General features: G+C 37.0%; 1 protein-coding gene across 1 annotated transcript in view; it reads left to right on the forward strand.

Annotated features, from left to right (window-relative positions):
• lpgat1 (lysophosphatidylglycerol acyltransferase 1) overlaps positions 1-26886 on the forward strand; it is a 61754-nt gene that overhangs the window by 25862 nt on the left and 9006 nt on the right. The window contains exon 6 of the mRNA XM_056481270.1: positions 10680-10806. Within this exon, the coding sequence (XP_056337245.1) occupies positions 10680-10806 (127 nt within the window). The remainder of the gene's footprint in view (positions 1-10679; positions 10807-26886) is intronic.

Below are 26886 nucleotides of genomic sequence, written 5' to 3' on the forward strand. Positions count from 1 at the left end.
GCACGTTTTTTTTAACGATCTCCCAAGGACGTGAGGACACGTAGGGTACTGCTTCAAATGTAATGGTAGTGTACTTCAGAACGTCATTCATCCCGGCCATTCAGCCGTCTTAAAAATAAAATATATACATGACATAAAGCACCATCTCTTTTAATTATTTATTAACAATTTAAACATAACAGACACCAACATGTTAAGGCATCATGTACATATTTGTATGATTGTCATCTTTACTGTATGCAAATTTATAGCAAAACAGAGCCTAATAACAGCCTCATTTCATTTTCATTGAAAAATATGAAACAATAAGCTCATTGTTTGGTTTTGGCAATATGTGCTTAATGTCAGGCAATACGCACAAAATGAAGATTATCAGAGGAAATGCATGATGAAATACGAAATAGCCATCTCATTTGCTCTATAATAATCAGTAAGCTATAATAATCGGTAATAATCGGTAAGCTATAATTTTAATAATCAATAATGATTATAAAAGTATAAAGTTTAGGTTTATACAATATAAGAAATAAAGGCAAGCAATTGGTCAAACGTGCAGAATCAGTGTACGTGGTTACATAGGTATTAACTTATCTTTGTGCTCGGCCAAAACACGTTACCTGAGAACAAGTAGGCTAATAGATTCAAAAGGCCGAGTCGTTAGATATGGGTCTACACAAGATTAATTATAGATCGTGTTTAACAACTACAGAGAGGTGAGATCCACCGGCAGATTCAGGATGGACTGGCTGACATTCGACTGCTCTCAGCCGCGCAGGTGTGCTGAAAATGGTGAAGCAGCTGTCAGCGCATGCCAGTGTGTGTGTGTGTGGTCATGTGATGTATGTTTTTAGTGGTGTAGTGTTAATAGAGAGCTTTTCAAAAATACTAAATGAAACACGAGTGTGGAGGCCGATCATTTTCCTTCTAAAACGATGTTTTAAAATAAAAACGTATTCGTGTAAACGGGGCCTAAATGTGATTTGACTTATGGAAATTACCAAGCGACCCTCTGTCATTGTCCCACCACCCCCCAAAGGGTCCTGACCCCCACTTTGTGAATCACTGGTTTAAGCGATCAGATATATATTCATTTTTAATTGCATTGTGCAGGGCTTTTACAGTATCAGGGATTTAATATCATGGGTAAAAAGGGGCAAAGTTGATGCCTTTTATGGCTCGTTTCCACTGACTGGTACGGTACGGTACGGTTCGGTTTGGTACGGGTCACCTTTATCAGGCTTGCGTTTCCACTAACAAGGGTACCCTTTTGGTGGGCGTGGTGTATGACAAAGTTTCAGTCGACGTCATTCTCACTCGAGGAAATGTCTACAGTAAAGCTGAACAGGTCACTCACATATCATATGAGAAGCACTTCTCACAAAACAGATGCTTCATACACAAATACTTGTGTAGAAATGTTTATTACTAACTTTTCTATCAACATGAGTTGATTATAACTGCAGATCAATGACAGCCTACTGTAACGTCTGTAATTATATTAAATAACTAAATAAATGAATATATATAAACACATACAGCCCTTTACAGTCTCTATGTTACTAACTACAGAAGAACTACACACAGCAGACTGTGTGTTATATTTTCATCCGTATTTAGGTTCAAAACAACACAAAATAAGGCCTACAGTCAGTGTAAACCTCTCATCTGTGTCTGTAATCTTCAGCAGCACATGTAGCCTCTGTTAGACAGTAATTCCATCATTCTGAGTTCATATTAGTCCAAAATGTGAAGATAATAAGTTAGTTATACATGGCATTTTGTTCATGTTTGCTGAAAAAAGAATGTGCTCCTTTTTTCCGGCTTCTCCTTTGTTTTTTCGCGCTTCACTCTCGCATTTGTCAGTGTCTGACAGGATCGGGTTTCAAAAGCCCGTCAATAATCAAGCGCAGGTTATTTTCATCAGCTCAAGAAGTTTGTTATTTCAGATATAATGTTAGACGCGCACGAGCGCTAGCAAGAAAGCGAAACCGCTCGCGCCTCAGACTGGCTCGTAAAAAACTACGGGACACAGGATAAATCTGCTCTTCTTCTTGGCTTTGTGGCTGTTTATCAAGACGACGACAAGGTTTGTTTGAGCCTGGTCGACCATGGCTCGTTATTATATGTATATATCATTCCGCTGTAATGTCTCGGCTCGTCGGCTGTGTATTTCAAACATGGCGGGTTTTTTGTTTTCATTCTGGCTTGTTGCGTGAGCGAATGACGTATCTCTGTAAACCAATAGCGGTCAGCTGCGCGTGTGGCTCCGCCTTTTGGTACCCTTTCTCGTGTTTGGTACCCTTTCGAAAGGGTGCCGAAAAAAAGTGGTACGGTACGGTACGCTTTTTGACAGTGGAAACGGCCATAAAAGCGTACCGAACCGTACCATACCGTACCACTCAGTGGAAACGGGCCATTAAAGGACCATGAAATCCCCTGTCTCAGCCAGGTGTTTTCACACCTCCAGTTTGAAAAGTCAGGAAAGTGGGTGAGTCCAGCTTTAGGTGGGAGTGTCGAGTGGTGAAAGAGGGAAGGGTTTGCATGAAAAGGGGAGTTTCAGTACGTGCCCTACAGCTGATTTCACAGCAGCAACACAAACATAGACGCAGGGAGGATAGACAGTGACTGTGTTTACATGGACATCAGTAATCAAATTATTTGCCAAATTATTCATTTGTTGACTTTAACTTTCATTCAGGAACATTTCATGCATACCCCAAGTGACAAACAAGATATTGTATGCGAGGAATTGCTGGAAGAGTGTAGCTTTAATGGAATGTTTGAGACCGCATGGTGAATGGGAGAAATAAAAAAACTCAGCATTTCTCTGTAACTTAGATGCAATCGTGGGTGCAGAGAATTGCGTCAAACTGCCGTGTGTGTATAGACTATCCTGTCACAAAATGCGTCGAAAATCCTACATGACTGTAATAGTTTGATTAAGGTGTTTTCACCTTCTAAGCGGATCTTTCAGTCCACAATGTTGTATTGATATTAACGTACTGTAAACTTAGTAACTAAATCATTTTGACTAAGGTCTGTCTTTAAAATTGAAAGAGTACTGCTGACGATACTAACTTTGCCTCTGAATAAACATAAAAGAACACCGATCACACACTTACCAAATCTGTAGAGACAGGACAATCAACATAAACTGGAACCGCGTCTTTTTTAAAAGGAGCCGAGCGACCATTTCACCATTTCCAGATGCGAAAAGCTCTCGGGTAAAAAATGTTCCTTACAAATGTATTTTTGTCACGTGTTAGCAGACCACTGTAATCCACACGTGAGTCCAGCTGTGCTCTCCTAGCACATTTCTAAACACAAAACTGACGACCCATGTCTCCAAACAATTCTTCTTCCACTAGTTTTAATTACGGTTGGCAACACAAAAACATTGTAACAGGTCTTCTAAGCTGTCATGCATATTAATGAAGTTGCACTTCATACACAATAGAGCATGCTGATTGGTTCAGACCAAGTCTATCTCTTGAATTGATGAAGGCTCAAAGACGTCACGAAATAACTCAAAAACAGCCACTTTTCACTTATTTGTGAATTAAATGTCCTTTATAGTATTTTTTTTAGTAACGTGGGGCACATAGATGATTGTCAACATTAAAAAAAAATGTTTCGTGACCCTTTAAATAAAAGAATCACAATAAATGCAGATACTTCAGTGTTTTGACAGGAGTGCATTATAGTACTGTACTGTGTCAATATTTCCCAAACACACCTAATACATGCTTGAACTTCGTCACTGGGTGGATCAAAATCTCCATTTTGGCTGGAGCACAATTCTCTTTTATACCACAGTGTGTTTATTTGTTCAGCGTAATGGAGGACTTGCTGTTATTGGGTAAACTATTGGAGATGCTGTATTCTGACAGGCATGGATTCCAAACAAAGGCACAGTAAGGCTGGTTAAACAAGATAATTAGCTGCTAGTATTGTCTCTTAGTAAATATGTGGGGATGACCGTCGTCGTGAATGAAAGCACATGCCCACACAGAGAGTGTACATTTGAAAAATTCATCATCGTTTTAATTATTCCAGCTGGAGGTTTGAATATGAAGATAACTGGAACACCGAAGACACATTATATAGATCTGTAAATCAAAATAAAACACAAAAAACGCTTATTTTACAAGTCATCTAGAGTTAAATAGTGGAGTTTCACCATTTTTGAATCCATTCAACTGATTTCTGAGTCTGGTGGGAGCACTTTTAGTTTAGCTTAGCATAAATCATTGAATCGGGTTAGACCATTAGCATCTTGCTTAAAAAAATAGTTAAAAGAGTTGAGATCATTTTCCAATTTAAAGCTTGACTCTTCTGTAGTTACATAGTGTACTAATACTGACAGAAAATAAAAAGTAACCTAGTTACCTAGCTGGGGTGCAGCATTAATATCGTTTTGTTTGCTGTAGCCATGATACGTCAGCAAAGTCTCTTGATTATTACGCCGGAATGAGAGTATAGTTCCTAGTCATATTGATTTCATGTTGGTCTAAGTAAACAATTTAACTCCAGAATAGTCTAGCTACTCTTTATTGTTTTTTTTTTTTTTTAAATTTGAGCGATATCTAATGGTTCAATTCAATGATGTATGCTAAGCTAATAGTGCTCCTGGCAGATCCTGGCAGTTTGACTGTTTATCTCCAGGATGACTTGTAAAATGTGCCTATTTTTAAAGTATGCAAATAGTTTTAGTTTGTTCTGTATGTTTTCTTCCAGCTGTATAATTTTAGCAGTAATTTTGGCGAGATGCTTTAGATGCTAAACGCTCTGCAGGAGTCGCATCTCTAAATCGATCTCCTGCAGTGTTTTTGCAGCCATCAGAACACTGTCTGCACAATAAATCTACAGTCCTCAACAAATTTCCTGTCACTGTTGGTCTTTAAATCAGTTAGAGTGAGTAGCATTCCATTATACATAGTGAATAGTTCTAATGCCTGTTATTAGGAAGATAGTAATATTGTTGACTTTAATAGTAATGAGCGCTTTAACTACAAATCCATTATTTAGTCTACTTTTTTTAGCATTTCGCCATTCAGTAATTGACGTTTTGGCTAAATTAATTCTGATTAATCACACACACATTATAAAATGAATGTCGTTTAGGGCATTTACTATCATCAAATGCGATATTAAGCAAAGTAAAACAGATTAAAAGAAAATTCTCAATATATTCTCGATATATTAGTGTTTTTCAAAGAAATAGAGACTCCAAAAAAGTAAGTCTCATGACAAGATATTATATAAAAAATCCATTGAGAATACATTAATTTCATTAACGTATTCTCAATAAACAACACAGAACAAAATTGTATTGTTGCCTATAGAAGGCAAAGCGCGCAGTACGGCGCATGCGGTGAGCGACTCCCTTCATCAACACACATGATCGCATTCATATAATTTACTTAAACTAAGCATTCTAAAGTATGGCTATATTTTACAAGCAAGGATTCTGACATACCAACATGCAGCAGATGCTTTTCAAAAGTTGCATGTAAGTGGGGAAACAGGTCAAACTTATGAAATTTGAGGGCTCATGGAATCAACTTAAATGTGAGGAATGGGCTGTCTTTGACCGTATGTGACATCATCTGGCACTTTCAGTGAGTATGTTTACATGGACACCTATTCTCTGATTTTAATATGATTAAGACAATACTCTGATCAAGAGTCTACCACGTAAACAGTGATTTTTTTTTTGATTATCTTAAAGGACTACAGACACTTACAGCATATATTATTATATTTATTTTATTGTAATATATTTATTATAAACATATATTTATATTGTTCAATTATAATGATTAAAATATTTTTTTTTTTTTGTAAAATAATTTTGTGGGTAAAAATTATCAGTTCAGGCACCATTTTGGCACCGGTCCCATTTTAGAAGTATCGATTTAGCACCGTTATCGAAATAATCCCAAACGATACCCAACCCTAATTATAACATATAAATTATACTATTTATGACAATTTGCTTTATTTCGTAGATTTGAGTTGTGAATTAATACAGTATCGCGATACTACTGATATTGTGACACCTCAGTTGGTATAGTATCGTGGCCTATATTTATGGTATCGTGACAACCCTACAACACTGATATTGTTCTAATGTTCTCTCATGCTGTTAATAACCCATATGTCTGACTCACTTTTTAAGTGAAATGCTAAAAAGGAAAGGAAATGAACTCATTTTTTTGGTGCCGTTATATATTGCAACAGATTTTAAAAACAATTAATACAATAAATGGTATACATTTTTACAAAAAAAAGTAAATGTTATAAATGTATTAGTCAATTTGTGCTGTCACTGCAATTTCATCTGCTTTTTGTCAGGGGCGATACACACAAAAGGCATGAACCCACTGCGAGAGTTGTATGTTGATGTGCAATATTTCGCACAACAACAATTAGCCATCATGACAGGCTTAAATGTAGGCAAATGTCCCTGTTGTTCTTTTAAACAGTTCATTAAATTAAACTGTTGCCTGCGTGACCTGTGCACTATATTCTGAGGCCATAGAAATTATGGATGCAAAAATGCCCCTTTTTTTAATTAATTATGTGTTTGGATAAGAAGAGTAAAACTAGTTTGGCCTATTCACCTTATTCTCCGCGTACGAGCGGGCGCAGCCATTTGAATCATTTTGGCTCGAGACTTCCGGTCTCATTCACTTCCATTCATTTTTAGACGTTAAAAACAGCTCGTTTTTCTGCTTGGTGTTGCAAACTGATATTTTTTTTATTATATTATTCTACTTTGTCTGTATTGTCAAGCAAACACTTGTTTGTAGAGTAAGTAGTTTGACCGTTTTCTGCCGTTTATTATTCCTAGTCATTTCTCCCATAGGCAGCTGAATCGGAAGTTCTAAAACAATCGCAAAAATGAGCGACTGCCGCATTGAAGAATAAGGTCAATATTAGAATCTATTCCGAGTCCTGGTTCTGGAATCGCTTCCTCACTGATACTATTTAAATTCATTCTTCCTCAACTTTGCGAGTAATGAATAAGCTATATAAAGAAGTGCATGCTCAATCAAGTGTGTGATTTATTGCATGCGTTCCACATGAAGATGGCATGTATAAAATACATGTGCACTGAATAGTTAATGAATAGGATGTACGAGGATGAATTCAATGTAAAAGGATGATTTGTTATAGCAGTGACATTAATGGATACTATTGGTATCGTGATACTTCAGCTGGTATAGTATTGTGGCCTATATTTATAGTATCGTGACAACCCTACAACACTGATATTGTTAATGAATAGGATGTATGAGGATGAATTCAATGTAAAAGGATGGTTTTCAATGTAAAAGGATGATCAGTGACACTTTATTGGATAAAAAATGTTCTAGAATTTGATTCTAGAAAGCCTATTGTGTACTACATGTTTCCTTTTTATGTATTCAGGTATTTCATATTGTGGACGATGTAATTTTATATGATATATTGTGTGGATTAGGTGTGAATTTCTAAAGAATCTGAAGGAACTATAAATGACCTCTGATCATTATTAGCAAGCAAGAGTTTATCATTGAAGTTAGTTCTTTTGAGCCTTTCATACATGCGCTCTAAATACTCTCGCTGACCATCCTACACGAAAGCATCGCTTTAAAGTTCCCGTGGCAAGTTTATGACATGACACACCATAACCCCAATGAGAAAATGTGTATGTTGTTTTCTTTTTTTTCACTTTTCTCCAATATTGACAAACATTCTAATTCTGATGTGTAAAAACATGTATTTTGCCTTTTGAACAGCTTGCTCATGAATCAGAATCAGAATCAGAAAGAGCTTTATTGCCAGGTATGTTCACACATACTAGGAATTTGTTTTCGTGACAGAGCTTCTACAGTGCAACAGGATTACAGAGACAGGACAAAAAACAGATAATAAATATATTTAAAAAAATAGAAGTAAGTAGTGAGTGCAAATATACAGATTGACAAGTGTATGTACATGTTTATTACTATATACAACGTTATATGTGCAGCTGTTATGTGCAAATTGGCATGTTAAATAAGTGTATACGTGTATAAAAGTGTATAGCAAGTAGTGATGTTGGCTTCGCAATTATTATCATCAAGTGTTCATGATATGGATTGCCTGAGGGAAGAAACTGTTTCTGTGTCGGGCTGTTCTGGTGCGCAGTGCTCTGCAGCGTCGACCAGAAGGTAAAAGTTCAAAGAGGCATTGTGCTGGGTGTGAGGGGTCCAGAGTGATTTTGGCAGCCCTTCTGCTCGCTCTGGATAAGTACAGTTCTTGGGGAGTAGGAAGGGTTGTACCAGTGATTCGCTCAGCAGTCCGAACTGTTCGACGTAGTCTTTGGAGGTCGTATTTAGTAGCTGAGCTAAACCAGACAGTTATTGATGTGCAGATGACTGATTCAATGATGGAGGTCATCTGATCATACTATTTGGTCTATGAATGTGATGGGTGCTGCTATGTTTAGTCTGCGCTGCAGGAGAAATCAGAGCATGTTTATGCTTATGTTATACTAACATGTTTATTCGTAATTGTCTTCTGAAATACATGAAAGTGGCTGCTTAACTGGGAGAGGAATAGAGTAAACATTCGACTAACATAAACAGTGTTTATTCGGGCTGTGCAATGTGAGCAAAAGAAACCTATCACGATTTTCTTGAACAATATTATGATTTCCATTTTTAATCACGATTTTGACACGAATAGAAGTTTTACAGTGTGAATCTGAAGCATGTTTCCAAAGGAAAACAATTAGATCTTTTTCAAAGACCCGTAATATGTCTCTAAAACTGACATGAGGCAAAAAAAAAAAAAATCATCTAGTAAAGGTGTAACAAATTGGTAGGTACCTTCCTGTACCAAAAGTAATCCCACACCAGAGATGTTGACTTATTTTGGGGCAAGTCCTCCTGTGCTGAACTCATCATCCCTGTTATACAGGCTATTTGTCATTAAGCTCAGTCTCCTGTTCTCACACTCTGTTTAGGTGCACTGCGTTATGATTGGTTCATATAGCATACTGCGGAAAACTCGTGCTCTAATTTAGAAGTTGCTCAAGTTTAAATCGCGATTTTAACACTATTTCAGTTCATCTTATGTGAATAAAGCACATCGTCTAGCTATATTTAAAAATATTCATTATTGTCGGCGCCAGTGGGGTAGTGGTTAGTGCGTTGACACATGCACTCCGGTGCTCACGGCGACCCGAGTTCGATTCTGCCTCACAGTCCTATGCCGATCCTTCCCCTCTCTCTGCTGCCCATGCTTTCCTGTCAATACGCTCTACTGTCCTGTCTAATAAAGGTGAAAACCCTTAAAAAATTATTATAAAAAAATAATAAAATATTCATTATTGCCATCTCTTTAGAAATCACTATGTATTTAACAAACCTTAAATGCTAGTTTTGCTAGTAGTTATGTGTATTTGAATGTCTGAAACCTAAAATGAACGCTATTTGCTTGAAAAGAGTAGGCCCTTTCACATGTACAGACCTTCCCGGAAAATTACCGGCAATTTTCTGGAAAGGTCTGTATGTGTAAACTTTTTGTATGCATGTCAATTTTTAAATTTTTGAAACTCATTTCAGCAATTTTCCAAAAAGAGAAGTTGTAACATTACCGCTAATTTGCTGAAAACTGCTGGAAAGAGCGCGTTCACACCTAAACACGCTGACGTGAGACGTTTACTCCAGCCAATCAGAACATTCAGACACATTCACAATCACACTGTCTATGAAAATAAAAGCCTTTGAAATTTTTTGGACACATTTAGCTGCTAGTTGTTTGTCAGATAACGTTTCTATGTTCTTTCTTAATGCCAACTGTGTAAAAAAAATATCGGTAAAATGCTTATAAAAAGCGCTGTTTGTTTACCTTTGCTTGACGCGTGTGCAGCTGGTGAGCACCAGCACACCCACATATTCTGTACATTTCGACATGCGAAAGTGTTCCTCTATATGTTTTTATCGAAGTTGTTCACAATACTTATCCATCCACAGAATTTGTAATGTAGTCAAATGTTTACAAATACAAGCGCAGCCGTTTAGAGCTCGTTTCTGGTTAATGATGTCAGAATTTACCGGTATTTTGGAATGGATGTGCGAATGGTCTTTTCCGGAAAAATTCCAAAATGTCCTTGCCTGTGAACAGCATTTTAAAAAAATTTACTGTTAAAGTCGTTCTGGTAATTTTCCAGATATTTACCGGTATCGTTGTGTGAAAGGGGCTATTGTTTGTTAACAAACACAAAGCCATTCATTGTTAGTTCACGTTAACTCAAATGTTAACAAGCATGAATTTGCGTTTTAATAATGCATTCGTAAATGGTGATGTGTGAAATGGGCTACTAATAAATTGTGATTTTCACAAGTTTTGTGGATCTCTTTCTATGCCTCAGCGAATGGACAAGATTTTACTTTTTGCATTTGATGATGTTTGTTTTGAATGTTCTAATCACACCGGTGTGATCATACGTGTGAAAGGGTTAAACTGAAAAAAAGCTCTTTGCCGAGTTGAATCCCCTTGATTGAAATGATTCCAAACTTTGTGATCAATTTGATTATTTTTTATAATCCACTCCCAGCCATAAAACTAGTGCTTTTGTCATTTCACTCACGTTAACTTTGGTAAATGTCTTTCTCTAACTCGAGTCTCTGTGTTTGCTTTAGGTAACAAACCTAAAGGCCTACAGTGGGTAATAGACATGACCATCGCCTATCCTAATGCAAGACCCATGGACATTCAGACATGGATTTTTGGCTATAGAGATCCAACAGTCACACATGTACACTACAGGTAAGAAATGTGCTATCTGCAAGTCTCAAAGGTCCAAAGTGTGTTTAATGAGTTTGTTGTACTACACTTTCGTTTTCTACAGCCTGATTGGGGCAAAGTGTAACAGTTAAATATGTGTGTGAACAAACTAACCATTCAGTTGAAGAATAAATTCAGGAACAAAGAAATGAATGGTATCTTTAAAAACATGCTTAATGACAATTGTTAGTCAGTCAAAAAAGACTTCAGTTGTATCTCTAGTCTGAGGGATTTTTGCACATGGTGTGGTTTGTTTTGTGGAGACCAATATATTACTTTTTTATCTTTGTAACTTTGCGCGTGACATGATTTCGGCTGGAGGACCTCACAGTATTTTTTGAGACTCAGGCGAACAGTTCATGCGGCGCCCCGTTTGATTAAGTTGAATATAAAACACTTTGAAGAGATTTTGTCTGAAACAAGTATGACTGTACAGACATCTTTATGATCCGTCCATGCATGATTATAGGGAGAATCAGATGACCAATAATTCTTGGCTAGAAATTGCAACAGCTGTGGAGAAGGAGGAAAGTGTTTGGAAAACCTGAGGAATAAGTTTGTTAAAACAAAAAAGGGGCCATATAAAAGTGGAGACCCAGGTAGCTTTAATATTACAGAATGTTTTTCCTCCATTTATAGGTTTAACACTGATGTATATATTACAATTTTGAATTTAAAACTATTTACAAGTTACAACTAAAATTAAGTAATAAATTATGTCTTTGATAACTGGAAAGGAATATTTGAACCTATCAGTTTACAATATAGATGCCCAATTTCTAGGCTTTATTGGTGATGATGGTCTGGAATGTTGGACCAATAGCCGCGTTTCCACTATCACGCCTAAAGCGAGCGAGCCAAGGCCAGCCGCGTTTCCACTATCTCTTCCGGGGCGTAATCGGGCCAAAGCGGGGCTTCCTTGGGGCCAGCGTCCGGCCTTTTTCGGCCCGCCGAATACCTTGGGCCAAGGAGGGCCAACTGGGGCTTCGGGGCGGGGTTACGTACAAAGGCGGAGTTTTCCTGTCAGGTAAAGAGGAGACAAGATGCTTTCTTCCCTTACATTCCAAAATCTGTGTTCGAAGTAAATGCCGCCGAACTCGAATGTCCTTATCCAGGGATCGCTGTCTGGCCTTACACCAACAGACCACAAACAGTAAAAAAGCAATCGCTTCGGTGTTCTCCATCTTCCAGCTCTCGTAGTGATGCCAGGTTGTGTTTGTGGTTAGAATTTGAGTTTTTTGTTCCCGCTGAAGTGGGCGGGTTGTGTGACGGGTTGTGTGACGTTTGATTCGGGGGACGTTCTGGGGGCGGTGTTTGCGTGACGCGCTGCGAGCATCTAGCCCGACAGTGGAAACGCGACATGATTTCGGCCTCATTTCTCAACCTCCCGGGCTATTGGCCCGGCCTGGCCCGATTAAAGCCCTGGCTCGCACTGGCCCGATAGTGGAAATGCGGCTATTATTGCCTTTTTAGCTTACAAGTAGAGGACAGAAACTAGCCAGTAATGTGTGAATTGTTGAGTGGGCAAAATTTAAAAAAGAAAGTCAGTATTTTTTCATAAGTGTACTTTTTTGCTTTAATTCTTGCCATAATAAAATTTATAATTGTAGAGCAATTATGTTCTTTTGCCATTAATATTTAACGTTAATAGGTAGAAGTGTCTGAGATAATAACAAAATTAAGTGATGCATCAAAGTTTGATGTAAAAAATCTTGAATGGTGATAAAAATCTTTATAATTATAATAAAAAAAATAATAATAAAAAACAATGAGTTTAAAAATCTTTAATGATATTAATGATATGATGTAGTTCCAGAAACTTTCTACTTCTCTGTTTATCCGTCTGATTTTACTGTCTGTTTCTTTTGATCGCACCCTGTCATTTTAAAAAAAAAAATTGGCCTACAAAAATTGTGAATCAACATCCACATTAAAAAAAAAACCTTTTTGAAGCAGATCATAAAATGAATAAATGATAGGGGTGTGACGAGATCTCGGGCTCTGAGATTTGGCAAGACTAAATCGCGACAAGATTTCTTGTCGAGGTGAAAAGTTGTGATGTTATGATGGAGCGTGAGGGTGAAATTAGCACTGAAGATTGGAGGCAGGATTGGATTTGAACTGCAAATCAAGTGCTTTGCACACTATTGAATGTCTCATTTTTTTGGGCGGGTGTGGCATAACCGCTTTGTTCAAAGGTTGCCACCAAGCGGCAACCTCCCGCTCTCCCTCGGAAAGCCAATACGGAAGTAAATGAAACTGCAAATTATCAAAATTCCGCTAGTCCTGGCTCAATAATAGAGCAAATTGCAATTGAGCCCACTGTTAGAATGGCCAACTTTACAGCCGAAAAAAAGGTGTTTACAGCCTGGTACAAAGAACAATTTTTGTTCATATAGCTATTATTACCCTCCATGACAACTGTGAGGGGGGTGAATTTTTTTATAACTCATCCGTTTCCTTTATATTAGCTTATATTAAGTTTGCATAATTAAGGGCGTGGCCACTTGAGTGACAGCTAGGTCTCGCTGGTTGCCGTCACTTCACCTCAGCTGAATCCGGCAGATTAGCCACTAATCTCGGCATATTCATCGTGTTTTTGTTTTGTTTTATGTGGCTTTACACAGTCAGCTGCCTTTTGGACTTATTTCTTACAATTATCAGATGATATGGGATGCTGTGTGCACTTAATTGTGCGCACAAACCATTCATGTGGCCTCCGTTTCCCGTGTGAGTAAAGTTATATACTTATACACCATCTCTATAAATGTATTTGTTTTATTTAAGATCATTTATAATTAATAATTTTCTTTAGACCCGTAAAGCACTCCAGAATGTGACAGATTGATTAGCTGTAGGCTCTAGAACAGTCATCTGAAGCGTTATCGTGCAGTGTTATGCTGGAGTTCATCAATAGTCTTGCATTTACTAACACACACTATATCTAAAGTGTTTGGAAGTAATTCGCATTTTCCTCCTGTAGAAAAACGTCATAAGAAAAATGTTTAGTGGCTTACTGTATTACAGCAGTGTTTTTAAAAGTCTAAACACTTTATTGATATAGTGTACAGCCAAGCACATGTGGTCAGAACACAAACGAGTCGCAGGTAATAAAGTATCAAGCGTTTCTTCCAAAGTAAAGTCTGTTTGCCAGGTTTAAGCAAAGTGCCAGCAGGTGTCTGTAGCTCCGCTCACTCTCCGCCTCTTTGCCCTTGTTTGGTATCCCGCCGTGGGTGCGATGACGCGCGAACAAAATGGCGACGGTTGGCCACGCCTACTTATAGCTTCTTTTGCGCTCTACAGAAACCTATGGGTGACGTCACGGATGCTACGTCCTTATATTTTACAGTCTGTGGTTGCCACGTCCAAAAGCAGAGGCTGCTACAACTGCAACACACAAATTAACCATGTGATAGAATAGCACCTTAGATATGCTTAGTCATAATCATAAGTCATAAACATAAATTGGATTAAGACATACAATATTCCTATTTCAGTGGCATTATTGAAGTGCTGTACAGAGATGTAAACTTTTTATAATCAAACAATTACTATCATGTAGGACTTTTAACCGCATTTTGTGACAGGATTAGCCATTAACACAGGGCTGCTTGACAGTCAGTGAAGCACCGTCTTTTCATTCGGTGTGCGGTATCAAATTCCATTAAAACAACTCTCTTCTATCAGTCCTTACTTCATACTCTCATCCAGTAGCTCAAAGTTTGTACAGTCAGTAGAGTTTATAGCAAAATATTTTGCGTGTTTGCATGTCCTTTAAGGCATGATTCATTCAAATAGAAGTAAAATAACATTCACTACAAGTTGATTTTTTTTTAAAGCTGTTAAATTGTTCAGCATTTTGTGATTTTTATTTATTTCAAGAGTTCACACTTAGCTGATGATTAATTATAAGCTTGTTTGGCATGCTGTCCCGGGAGAGAGCCCTGAGCTCATAAGATCCTCGAGCCCGGGGCTCCCTCCCGTTGCAAGGCAAGAAGGGAATTTGAGCTCAGGTAGATTTCGAGAACTCCCCCGCTGTAATAACCAATGAACAGCCAGTGATTGCTCTTGAGAGATAACCATTTACTAGGAGCATGTCTATAGTGCCGGTTTGGATTAGTCAAATAACTTCTGTTGCATGTTTTTTGGACGGTGGGAGGAAACCGGGAAACCCGGGGGAAACCCACGTGAGCACGGGGAGAAAATGCAAACTCCGCACAGAAATGTCTGCTGGTTTGGTAAAGCCTAGAACCAGAGACATTCTTGCTGTGAGGCAACAGTGCTAAGCATTGGGCCACCGTGTCACCCATCTAGGAAGAAGGAGGAGTAGGGGTGGATGGGGGGATTCTTCAAAACAAAGATAGCGGTGGTACGTAACCCAGGGTATTTGTAGTAGCTTAGGAGTCGTCTGATTGGTGCATTGAGAATTGGATAATGCGGATTCAGCCGCTAGCAATCATAAGCACGTGATCCTCTCGAAATTTGTTTATAACTAAACTTCACTTAATTTTTTTGAATTATTTTCTATTCATATCATCATTGAGGATTCCAAAAAATAGTATACCCAGTTTCAAGCCTCGTCTCGTGGAGTAAGTGTCTATTGTAGGCATCGGACAATAACCGTTTTCAAGGCATACCATGGTTTGAAAAAAAAGTCAGGGGTTTAAAAAAACGCCTAAATTTCTGTAATACAGTTCCTAAGGTATGTGTAAGATTTTTTTCTTTACATTTTTGTTTGTTTTTTAGGACAACAGTATCTCCAGCGGAAAAATAACCAAAGATGCCGTTTTAAATTGAAAAAGAAATCAGTTTTTGAAACTAATGAAGACAGCAGAAGTCAATGATTCATTTGAATTATTTAACCTGACCATGTTTACTGTTCCAAAATATTTTAAATGTTTCAAACAATGAAATATATTGTTTTCAAGGGGGAAAAATGTTTTAGTTTTTTACCTAGACATTGAAAAAGAATATATTTTAGAGCAGTAATCTCAATACCGTGAAACTGTGATATTTTTATCCAAGGTTATCATACCGTCAGAATCTTATACCGGCCCATGCCTAGTCTCATCACACCCCTACTAAAAGACAATATGACTAAACGGTGGTCATTAATGTCTATCTTCTGAATTCAATTAATAGAGGCTTGGACCCGAATACGGTATTCTTTATGTCACAATGGTTTTAAGATATAAAATATGCTAACTGTACTCAGTGTTTAATGGCAACAAAGCACTGCACTTTTGTGATCTAACTACGAAAGGTTAAACGAGTGCAAGAGATGATGGAAATGATTATTCATAATCTCTTTTCCATCCTTCCATGTGTCATTCCCCATTTCTGAAGCGAGTCTAAGCCCTCTGCGATTTTGGTGCCAGGTGGGTGGGTGGTCACACTGGGTCAACAAACTGCCGGAGATATTTTTTTCTCGTCTCCCTGCAAAAACTGTCTTTTATTTTGCTTTGCGCTGTACGCTGATTCAGTCACTGCTGTGATTTATGAGCGCCTCAACCGTTTACGTGCTCATCAGTTTTATCTCCACACCTGCCTCAGAACAGGCAAACAAGAAACAGAAGTGTCCAGTTAATGAAGCTTCACAGACCATTACAGGAGAAATAGAGTTGTGCTTTTGATGGTTAAGAGTGCTACATGATTATTTTTGACCGGCATACTTTTTTGGGCACTTTATTTTAAGGTGCGTTTATAAAGGTATATTTTCACATATTTCATATCATATTTAATACATTAAGGGAACACTTCACTTTTTTGGGAAAGTTTCCCAGAGTTACACGGTTTAATTTTACAATTTTTTAATCCATTTAGGCGATATCTGGTTCTGGCACTAGTACTTTTAGCTTAGCTTAGCATAAATCCTTGAATCAGATTAGACCGTTAGCTCAGAAAAACTAATTTTGATCATTTTTATATTTAAAGCTTGACTCTTCTGTACTTACATCATGTATTCCTATTTCTAGGCCAATATGGCTATGAACTATACTCTCGTTGTAGCGTAATAAACAAGGAATGTTTCTGTTGTACCGTGTAGGGCTGCACAATATATCATTTCAGCATCGATATCGTAATGTGTGCATTCGCAATAGTCCCATAGCAGTAGTTGGGATTTTTATTGTTTATCAGCAAGGAAGAATGTACAGTGTTTACTTTTTACAGTACATTTGATTATTCAATAGGGGCAGGACAAAATACTGATATGCATGCGGTGGCGCTTCTTAGAATTGCAACATTGATATATGTTCAATCCGCCATTATGAGAAGTATGGGCTGTTAATAAAAGAAATGCATCTTATGTTTTTATGCATTTTTCCCTCTTCATTTACAAATATCATGATATCTTGTGGATGGTTTGTTTGTCATATATCACTGATATCGTGACTTATCATTATCGGGGCAAAATATGATAATATCGTATTGTATTACTGTACCTGAATGTCTGACTAGTTTCATCTTATTTACACTTGCAATTCCTTTGATTCGCACCTCTACAAGATTATTGCAATCAAAGTTGATGATTTAATTAAAAATTGAGCTATTCAAGTCATTGCCGAAAATTTTCATTCATACCGCAATAGAAATCGCAACAAAATAAAATAGCGCAATATCAGATTTTTTCAATATCGTGCAGCCTTAGAACCATGGCTGCATCTGACGCAATGATATGTCCCTAAAAAGTCTCTAGTTAGGTAACCTCAAACAATTTTCAGGCACTGTGTATTATCATTGCACCTACTGTAGCCATGGTATGACTGCAAAGTTCCTTGATCAAAACTCTTTGGTCATTTTTGAGCGAGGTGCTAATGGTCTAATCCGATTTAATGATGTATGCTAAGCTAAGCTAAAAGGGCTCCTGCCAGACTCTGAGGTTGTCTGAATAGCTTAAAAAACTCTTAAACTCAACTGTTAAACTCTAGGTGACCTATTTCTAAAAAATAAACAAACAAAATAAAACAAATGTTGTGTTCCTTTAAGCTTTTATGGCTCAAGTACTACCTTTTTCACATACTACAAGTGCAGCCATTAGAACCTTATTGACTCAATACTTCAGGCATCTACTTTCTTTTGCTTGATGTTGCAAACTGGTATTTTCTTTTTGTATTATGTTTATTTTTTTGTCTCGCCCTAGGCACACTTGTTTTTAGAGCAAGTAATTTGACCTTTTACTGCTGTTTGTTATTTCCCCAATAAGCAAATGTATTGGAAGTGCTAAAACATTTGTAGAAAAGAGCTTATACTATGGCATTGCGGAATTGTAGCACTTCAGCCAATCACAGACATATCTGTTCATTTCATGAACCCAATGGCCAATCAGAGGTGTTTGCATTAGTAAGAATCTACTAACCTGGACACTCCTAAATACTAATATTATGAAAAGGATGTGTACATGCAAAGTAGGAGAGTAATATTACAGTATGGAGTGTATTTGTAAGCATAAAGTGTACAGCATAAATGAGTACACCTCCTTTGAAAATGAATATATACCTGACAAAAGTCTCATCCTCGATCCCAGTTGTAAGAACAACAAATAATAACTTGACTTGTTGATAATTTGGAAAAGTGGGAGAAGGTAGATTTTTTTTTTTTTGACGAATCATCTGTTGAACTGCATCCCAATCATCGCAAATAATGCAGAAGACCTACTGGAACCAGCATGGACCTAAGATTCTCACGGAAATCAGTCAAGTTTGGTGAAGGAAAAATCATGGTTTGGGGTTACATTCAGTATGAGGGTGTGCAAGAGATCTGCAGAGTGGCTGGCAACATCAACAGCTTGAGGTATCAAGACATTTGTACTGCCCATTACATTACAAACTCATACTTCAGCCAAAGTTTCTGAAAGCAAGCAAGGAAGGTCAAGGTGCTCCAGGATTGGCCAGCCCAGTCACCAGAAATGAATATTATTGAGCATGTCTGGGGGTAAGATGAAGGATGCATTGAAGATGAATTCAACAAGACTTTTGTCAGGTAGAGTATGTGCACCATTATTTTATTGAATAGCATCCTATAAGAATTACTTTAAAAGAGAGATCTGTAAGGGATGAACTCGTTTATGCTGGGCATTTGTAATCTATATATAGCACTGCAGATGTTTATAGCAAAACTTTATTGAATCTTATGAGCGAAGATAATTTTAGTGACTATTAGGAGAGCTGTTTGTAGGCTATAATCCATTATATTTCTATAAACCATTAATCCAAGATTGCCACTTGGCGTTGTAGCCTCTACCGCTTTACTAAATGTAAGTGAAGAAGGTATAGCTGTGGTGATTTATTGAAGGAAGGGGCTAATTTGCATATTCATGGTTCCATGTATACTAAACGTGACAAGGGTGTAGAGTTACATACAGGTTTATTCAACAGCATTTGATTAATGAATAAATCATTTTCAATGGGTTTTGTGTAGTGCTGGGTAATGTTTTAATAATGTAATCATTATTAATCACATGATTTTTCTGTGTTCATCAATTATTTCATCAATGAATTCAAAAGTAATGTATTGCACATTTATTTAAAACAAAATTCAGGTATATTGGAAAAAAGTGCAATAACACTACACAATTGAGGTATTTTGTTAGTAGTATCCCCTTATTAATAGTTAAAATACTTTGTATTATAAATATCTAAAATAAAAAAAAGTTTAATATAATTTATAAAATGTTTTCCAGTGATGGGTTGCAGCTGGAAGGGCATCTGCTGCGTAAAACATATGCTGGAAAAGTCGGCGGTTCATTTAGCTTTGGCGACCACAGATTAATAAAAAGACTAAGCCGAAAAGAAAATGAATGAATAATATATAAAATATTCAACTCAAACATTAATATATTTCAATTAAATGTAAAGCCAAATCTGTTTGGTGCAGCCAGGTCAGTTAGTAATAATTAAGTAATCATTGCATCAGTGGTTCTCAGTTCCTGTCCTTGCACCACGCTCGTTCTCAGATAACAGTGCGAAAGATAAGAGCTTTATATATGAACTGTGCTTGAATAAGACCCCTTCGAGATGTTCTAATTGGCTAAGAAATGTGATGATGTCCATCCCAATTCATTGTTTATCACCCCACTCGATTTCTCCGTGTGTATCTTCAGAGCCGCTGAGCAATGGAGATAAAATAATAAAAATAATCATTACACAATGCATTAACGGATGGACTAAACAATCCGAAGGCATGTATTACAGGTTTTTTTTCCTGCATAAAGAGTTATTAGATGGCTGCCACTTCCAGCTCTTGACAGAAATCACATAGGCAATCATTGGGACCAAAATACCAGAAGTGATGCTCAATTTTTATCTAGCATTTTACGTTTATTTCAGGTTTTCTTTTATTGAAGTTTTTGACCCATGTTATCAGTTCTCAATTAAGTGTGTGTACAGCAGTGCTGAAAGCCAGGCAGTTATGGCAGAAGTGATGCTCTTCTAGTTGGAGCTGTAGACTCTTTTTGGATAGACATGGTTATGTCAGATCTACAGACACAAGGCCATGATCACATTGATAACTCTGAGTCACAGCTGACCTCTAACTGGGACTCACCAATAACTCTGTGTTTCTTGCTAAACGGGCACTATTGCTCTTTTTTTTTCCACACACACCTTTTGTTTTACATTGGAGATCTATCCTTCGCCACAAACTGGAGTCTGATTTTAATTCTGACTGACTCCGAAATGGCCTTAAACCAAACAAACACTGCGAACACTTGTTTTTCCTGTCACACTTAGTTTGTCTCGATGCAAGCTGCTTATGGGCACTTTCCATTCACTGCTCTTTTAGTGTAGAGCTGATTTTGATGTATTTGTGGCCATCAAATCAAACACTGTGAGCTCACACGTTTAATCAGTGTCTGCAGTTCGCTCCGCCTTGGTTTACACAGAAACATAATATGCTAATTGGCATGTTTCAGTGCACACTTGAAGGTTTCTAGAGGGGTTTTTACATTTGATGACAGAAAAAAAAAGTTTTAGGGGTCAACAGCTCTTAATAAATCATTTCCTTTTCTATTTCATTGAACATTTCAATAATCGGGACCTCTTTTCTATTCTAGAGAACCTTTTGTGTAATATTTCAGGAGAAATGTTCTTCACAGAACCATGAATACTTTATTGTGGTGTGGAATTGACTTTCGGATAAGCCACATGATGCTAATCCAGTACACCTCTCGGTTTCATTGCAAAATAAGAGTCAAATAAATAAAGCAAAGCTATTTTTGTTGCACACTTTTAATTTGAATAAAAATTTTAATAATATTTTTAGTGAAATGTAATACTTCAAAATAATAAGAATAAATCTGATTATTTATGCTTTTGGAAGTAGCACTCGTTTTTTTTTTTTTATCAAACAATTAAAAATATCACGGTTTGACAGTATTGTGATTACTGCTCTAAAAAATATTTTTTAAATGTCTGGTTAAAAAACTAAAACTTTTTTCCCCTTTGAACACAATATATTTTATTGTTGGAAACATTTATAATATTTTGGTGCAGTAAACATGTCTGGTTAAATAATTCAAATGAATCATTGACTTCTGCTGTCTTTGGATATCTTTTCTGCTTGAGATACTGTTGTCCTAAAAAAAAAAAAAAAAACTTACATAAACTGTACATTAGGAAAGGTATTGCAGAAAATTTTGCCGACTTTAAAACTTTGACTTTTCCAAAACATGGTATACCTTGAAAACGGTTATTGTCCCATGCCTAGTCAACATGCGATGCAGAGAATGGGCAGGGATCTTTTTACACCCTTATCTTCAATCCATAGTATATATTTGTTAATTTCAGTGGCATTTTGCCAGAGCACTGCTGTTTTATGGTACCGCTCAGCTGACTAGAATGAAGAGGCACAAAATGTCACTAGCCAGGTTTCCATCCTAACCTGAAGTAAATCTTTTTAAAGTTTGCTAAAAAAAACAAATGTGAATTAGGAGCGTGTATCAAGTTGTTCGAGCAGATGTGTACAGTATTGGTAACCTAGCAACCAACAGCAAACAAGACAAGAATAAAGCCTGATCTATACTTTCGCCTGGCGCCGCATCGCGGACCTCTGCTGACTGCGCGCACATCACGAAACGAACAAGGCTTTTATACTTGAAGTGTTCGCCGTTGTGATATTCTTTAAAGCGACAGGGGGTGGTCAAAAGCAACCTACTGTAATTCAGACGGATAAACAGTGTAGTATCGATCCAAGACCAACGATCCAAGACCAACGACGAGATGATCCCAAGGTTTTTTATATCCTGGACCTGGCCGAATCCTGAGCAGCTACTGTGATGGTCATGGAAGAGTGGAGAACATGAGACTGATTCCTGTGACGCTCCAGAGACAGACGAGTCTTCGCTGAGGCCAGCTTCCAGCCTCCGCCACTGAGACTGCAGCTCTGCACAAGACGTTTGGCCAGCGGAGAAATTAAAATGATTGTGCCCAACTGAGCCTGGTTTCTCTCAAGGTTTTTTTTCTTCACTTCCGCCTTTAGTGAAGTTTTTTTTTCCCTCTCCGCTGTCGCCACTGGCTCCATGATCTGTAGAGCTGCGCATCGTTGGATTTGCTCTTCAGTATTTGGACTCTCAGTAGTGATTATTAAACCACACTGAACTGAACTACACTGTTCCTATTTACTGTTACCTTTTATGTGAAGCTGCTTTGACACAATCTACATTGTATAAGCGCTATACAAATAAAGGTGAATTGAATTGAATTGTAGTAGAAAGTTTTGGGAACTACGTCATATCATCAATATCATTCAATATTTTAAAACTTTTTAATGATTACAAGCATTTTTATAACAATTTAAGGTTTAAAATTAAACTTTGATGCATCTCACAAGAATAAAAGCAAAAAAAATACACTTACTAAAAAATACTGATTTTTGTTTTTATTTTTAAGATTTAGACGACTCCACAATTGACGCATTACTGTCTGGTTAGTTTGTGTCCACTGCTTATATGCTTAAAAGGCAATAATGGTCCAACATTCCTCACCATTATCACCAAAAAACCCTAGAAAAACCGACAGGTTCAAAATATTACTTTCCAGTTAGTTGAGAAAAATTTGTTCCTTCATTTTAGTTTTGTAACTATTACAATGTTTTAAATTCAAAATTGTAATGTATACACATCAGTGTAAAACCTGTGAATGGTGGAAAAACATATTCTGTAATTGTTTACTAAAACTACATGGGTCTCCACTTTTGTCATGGCCTTTCTTTTTGGCTTTAACAAACTTATTCCTCAAGTTTTTCCAAACTTTTTAACAAAAACTTCAACTATCATCTGGTTATCCCTATGATCACTCGTGGACGGATCATAAAGATGTTTCAGACATAATCTCTTCAAAGTATTTCATATTGAACTCAAATAAAACGCGGTGATGCGCGAACTGTTCACTCGAGTCTGAAAAAATTGTGTGCGCTCCGCAATCATGTCGCACGCACCCAAAGCGAACCTCCACAAACTCTGCGATGACGTCACATTCGCTACGCGCACTCAAGCGAGTGTCGAGTATAAACCAGGCTTAATAAAGAAAGCTGATTACTCACTTGAGTTTATTCAGCAAGTGAGTTTCCAGCTCGTACGAATTAACCACTAAACTGACAAAATGTAAAATACTTGCATTTCCTCAAGAGATCAGGCTGATTATTTGCATAATGTCCAAATCTTCCTTGTGCAGGCGTTGCAAAAAAATTATTTTTATTTTACTTTAAAATATGCATTAACATAGGATGATGGAAACTGAGCTATTGCTAGGAATAATAAATAATGCATCAATAGGACGCAAATGTGGGAGCATTTGCATATTCTCATTTTTTCAATCCGTTTAACAGTTCATGGGCTCCAATTTGGTCTTTGAATATTTATTCGCGTTCGTATGGACAAGTCATTTTAGTTATAAAATGCATTTGGAATGGTTTTACTCTAGAGGCCTAATATTTGAGAAAATTATTATTAATATTATTATTATTATTATTATAGTAATTGATTGCACAGTATCCACAGAGCAAATGTGCGTATTTTACTAAGCCTACTAACTCATGGAAATTCACCTGAAACTAATCTCAGGTTTAATTAGTTTGGGGAAGATGCTCCATTTCAAGCAAGACCTGTGGAGCCTCTGGGGAAAATAATGCCGTCTGCAGCACATTGGCGTCATGATTTGTCTTGGAAATATAAGTTTGGCCTTTTGTCTTATCAGTGCCCATGTTAACAAGGGACTGGAAATATTCCTCAGAGGTTTTGCTCTATATTGACATGATAGCATCACGCAGTTGCTGCAGATTTGTCGGCTGCACATCCATGATGCAAATCTCCCGCTCAACCACATCCCAAAGGTGCTCTATTGGATTGAGATCTGGTGACTAGTACACTGTGGTCATAAAGGGATGGACATGTTCAGCAATAATACTCAGGCTAGCATCGTGGCGTTGACACAATGCTTAATTGGTACTAATTGGATCTTCTACTGTCCAATTTTGGTGAGCCTGTGCAAATTGTAGCCTCAGCTTCCTGTTCTTAGCTGACAGGAGTGGCACACAGTGTAGTCGTCTGCTGCTGTAGCCCATCCGCCTCAAGGTTGGATGTGTCGTGTGTTCAGAGATGCTCTTCTGCAGACCTCGGTTGTAACGAGTGGTTATTACAAATTTTGCGTTTTTTTCCACCACTCTCTTGCCATCACCCTCATAACTTACAAGGAAACCAACGTGCTCTCAAACGCCAGACTCGCTGTTGGTTATAGGAGGATTACATTAATGTTACTAGCCATTTTGCGAGCTAGTGCAGCGTGTGCCTGACTGGAGTAGTGTTTGGAGGTGGGCGGGGAAGGCAGCATGTCACGTCATTTGGGATGCCTTGTTGATCATTGTTGCACTGAAAACATTATTTTTCGTACTTATTCTCTTTTATCTTTTTTAGATATTATTCTGAATTATTTGGTTTGCAATGCGTACCGAACCGAAAGTGTTGTACCAAACGGTTCAATACGAATACGCTTTTCGTTACACCCTAATATATATATATATATATATATATATATATATATATATATATATATATACATACACATGCACGCACGTAATAAGCAGCTGGAGTGTTGTACCTAATAACGTGCGGTGAGTATCTTGTAATAACCCCCAGTAGCACTCCAGGGTTTTTGTTTCCCAATGAGTGGCAAATAATGGCTCAAAATTGTACAAATGTACAAATGTTATGCAGAAATGTAAAGCTCAAATTAAATACATGTAATCTATATATTCCAAAGCACTTTCGTAAAGTGTTATATTCTAACAGTATGTTTGCAGAAGTCCCCTATATCCTAGTGATCTAGATGACACGTTTATATATATGATAATCTTTATAATCTGCCTTATCCATTAGCAGATCTGCCCTTTAGAGCGCATATACAACCTTCAAACATAACATCACAAAGGCTAGCAGGAATCATTAACTTGACAAACGTGTGGTGCTGGTCTTTATGTCGGAAACAGGAGATCTGATGCGCAGATCTGTCCTATAGATGCTTCAGGGTGGCTCTGGTGACTCCTGTTCCCAGGGCTCTTTATCTCATGTTATTGCCAGGCATTTTCTGGAATTTGTCCCCCAGGGCCTTGTTACTCCACGCCCATTGATTTGTGTGTGGTAGATGGAAAGAGAGCGTAGATAAACAAGTCGAAAGAAAGATAAGCGGTAGGTGAATAGATGGATGTGCGCGTTACTGATGAGTAATCTAATGTTTATATCAAAAGGCTTTGTATGGTTTTACATTCATACGGAAGATTCTGAAAGCAATGATCACAACTGCTATAAAAGAAGAGCCCGTGGCGTTCTGATTGTATTGTTTATACTGATACTACAATAGAAAATTGACAACATTTATAACTTATACAAAGAATTTCCTTCATAGAGATTGAATTGCGTTGATTTTGGAGTCTTTAAAATATTTAATACTAGCAATCCACCGAAATGAAATTTCTTTGCCAAAAGTTCTGGATTCACTGAAAATGTTTTATAATAATTATTAAATTATGTAGTTTTGTAAGACTTTTTAAATGTATCTCAATAGCATAAATAATACTGATTTCAAAAACAAAAGGAATTTAAATAACTACATTTTATTGACAGTAAAAAAATTGACTGAACAAGTTGAGATGCAAGTTTATCATTGTTGCAATGACAGCACATTAGCGCTATTGCAAGCTGCAGGTACAAGTGTACTACATAGACATTTTCTGTCTGCGCATTATTTGAGTTTGCTGAGGATATGCGGTACATCCATAGGTAAATATACTTGTACATGAGTGAAATATCCACATTTTGGTGTTGAGGTATTTTGACTGAATTTACAGGCACATGTGCAAGCCATTGAAATGAATGGGTTTCTCATTATAGTACATTTTGTATCAGATGTGAACGCTGTTTCAGACTCCGCAATGGCTGGTAGGAGAGTAAAACCAGTGCAGCAAACACTACGTAGTCTTTTTTTTCAGCTCATATTTTTGGCAGATTTTTTTCTTTTTTGCGCTAAAAAAACAAAAATGCCAGTTGCTGTTAGCTTTTGGCAACCGAAACTGATGTGCATCCCTATATTTAATCTTCTTTTATTATTATTATTAATATTTGAAATGTTAAACACACACACACAAACACACACACATATATACATGTGTATATATATATATATATATATATATATATATATATATATATATATATATATATATATATATATATATATACATACATACATACATACATACATACATACATACATACATACATACATACATACATACATACATACATACATACATACATACATACATACATACATACATACATACATACATACATACATACATACATACATACATACATACATACATATATATATATATATATATATATATATATATATATATATATATATATATATATATATATATATATTAATAATAATAATAATCATCATTCCTAACATTTATATAGCGCTTTTCTGGGCACTCAAAGTGCTTTACACAGGGGGCAATCTCCTCATCCACCACCAGTGTGCAGCCCTCTGCTGGCCTCACTAA

This window comes from Danio aesculapii, chromosome 20 (genome assembly GCF_903798145.1).
Source record: "Danio aesculapii chromosome 20, fDanAes4.1, whole genome shotgun sequence".
In the NCBI taxonomy this organism is placed as follows: domain Eukaryota; kingdom Metazoa; phylum Chordata; class Actinopteri; order Cypriniformes; family Danionidae; genus Danio; species Danio aesculapii.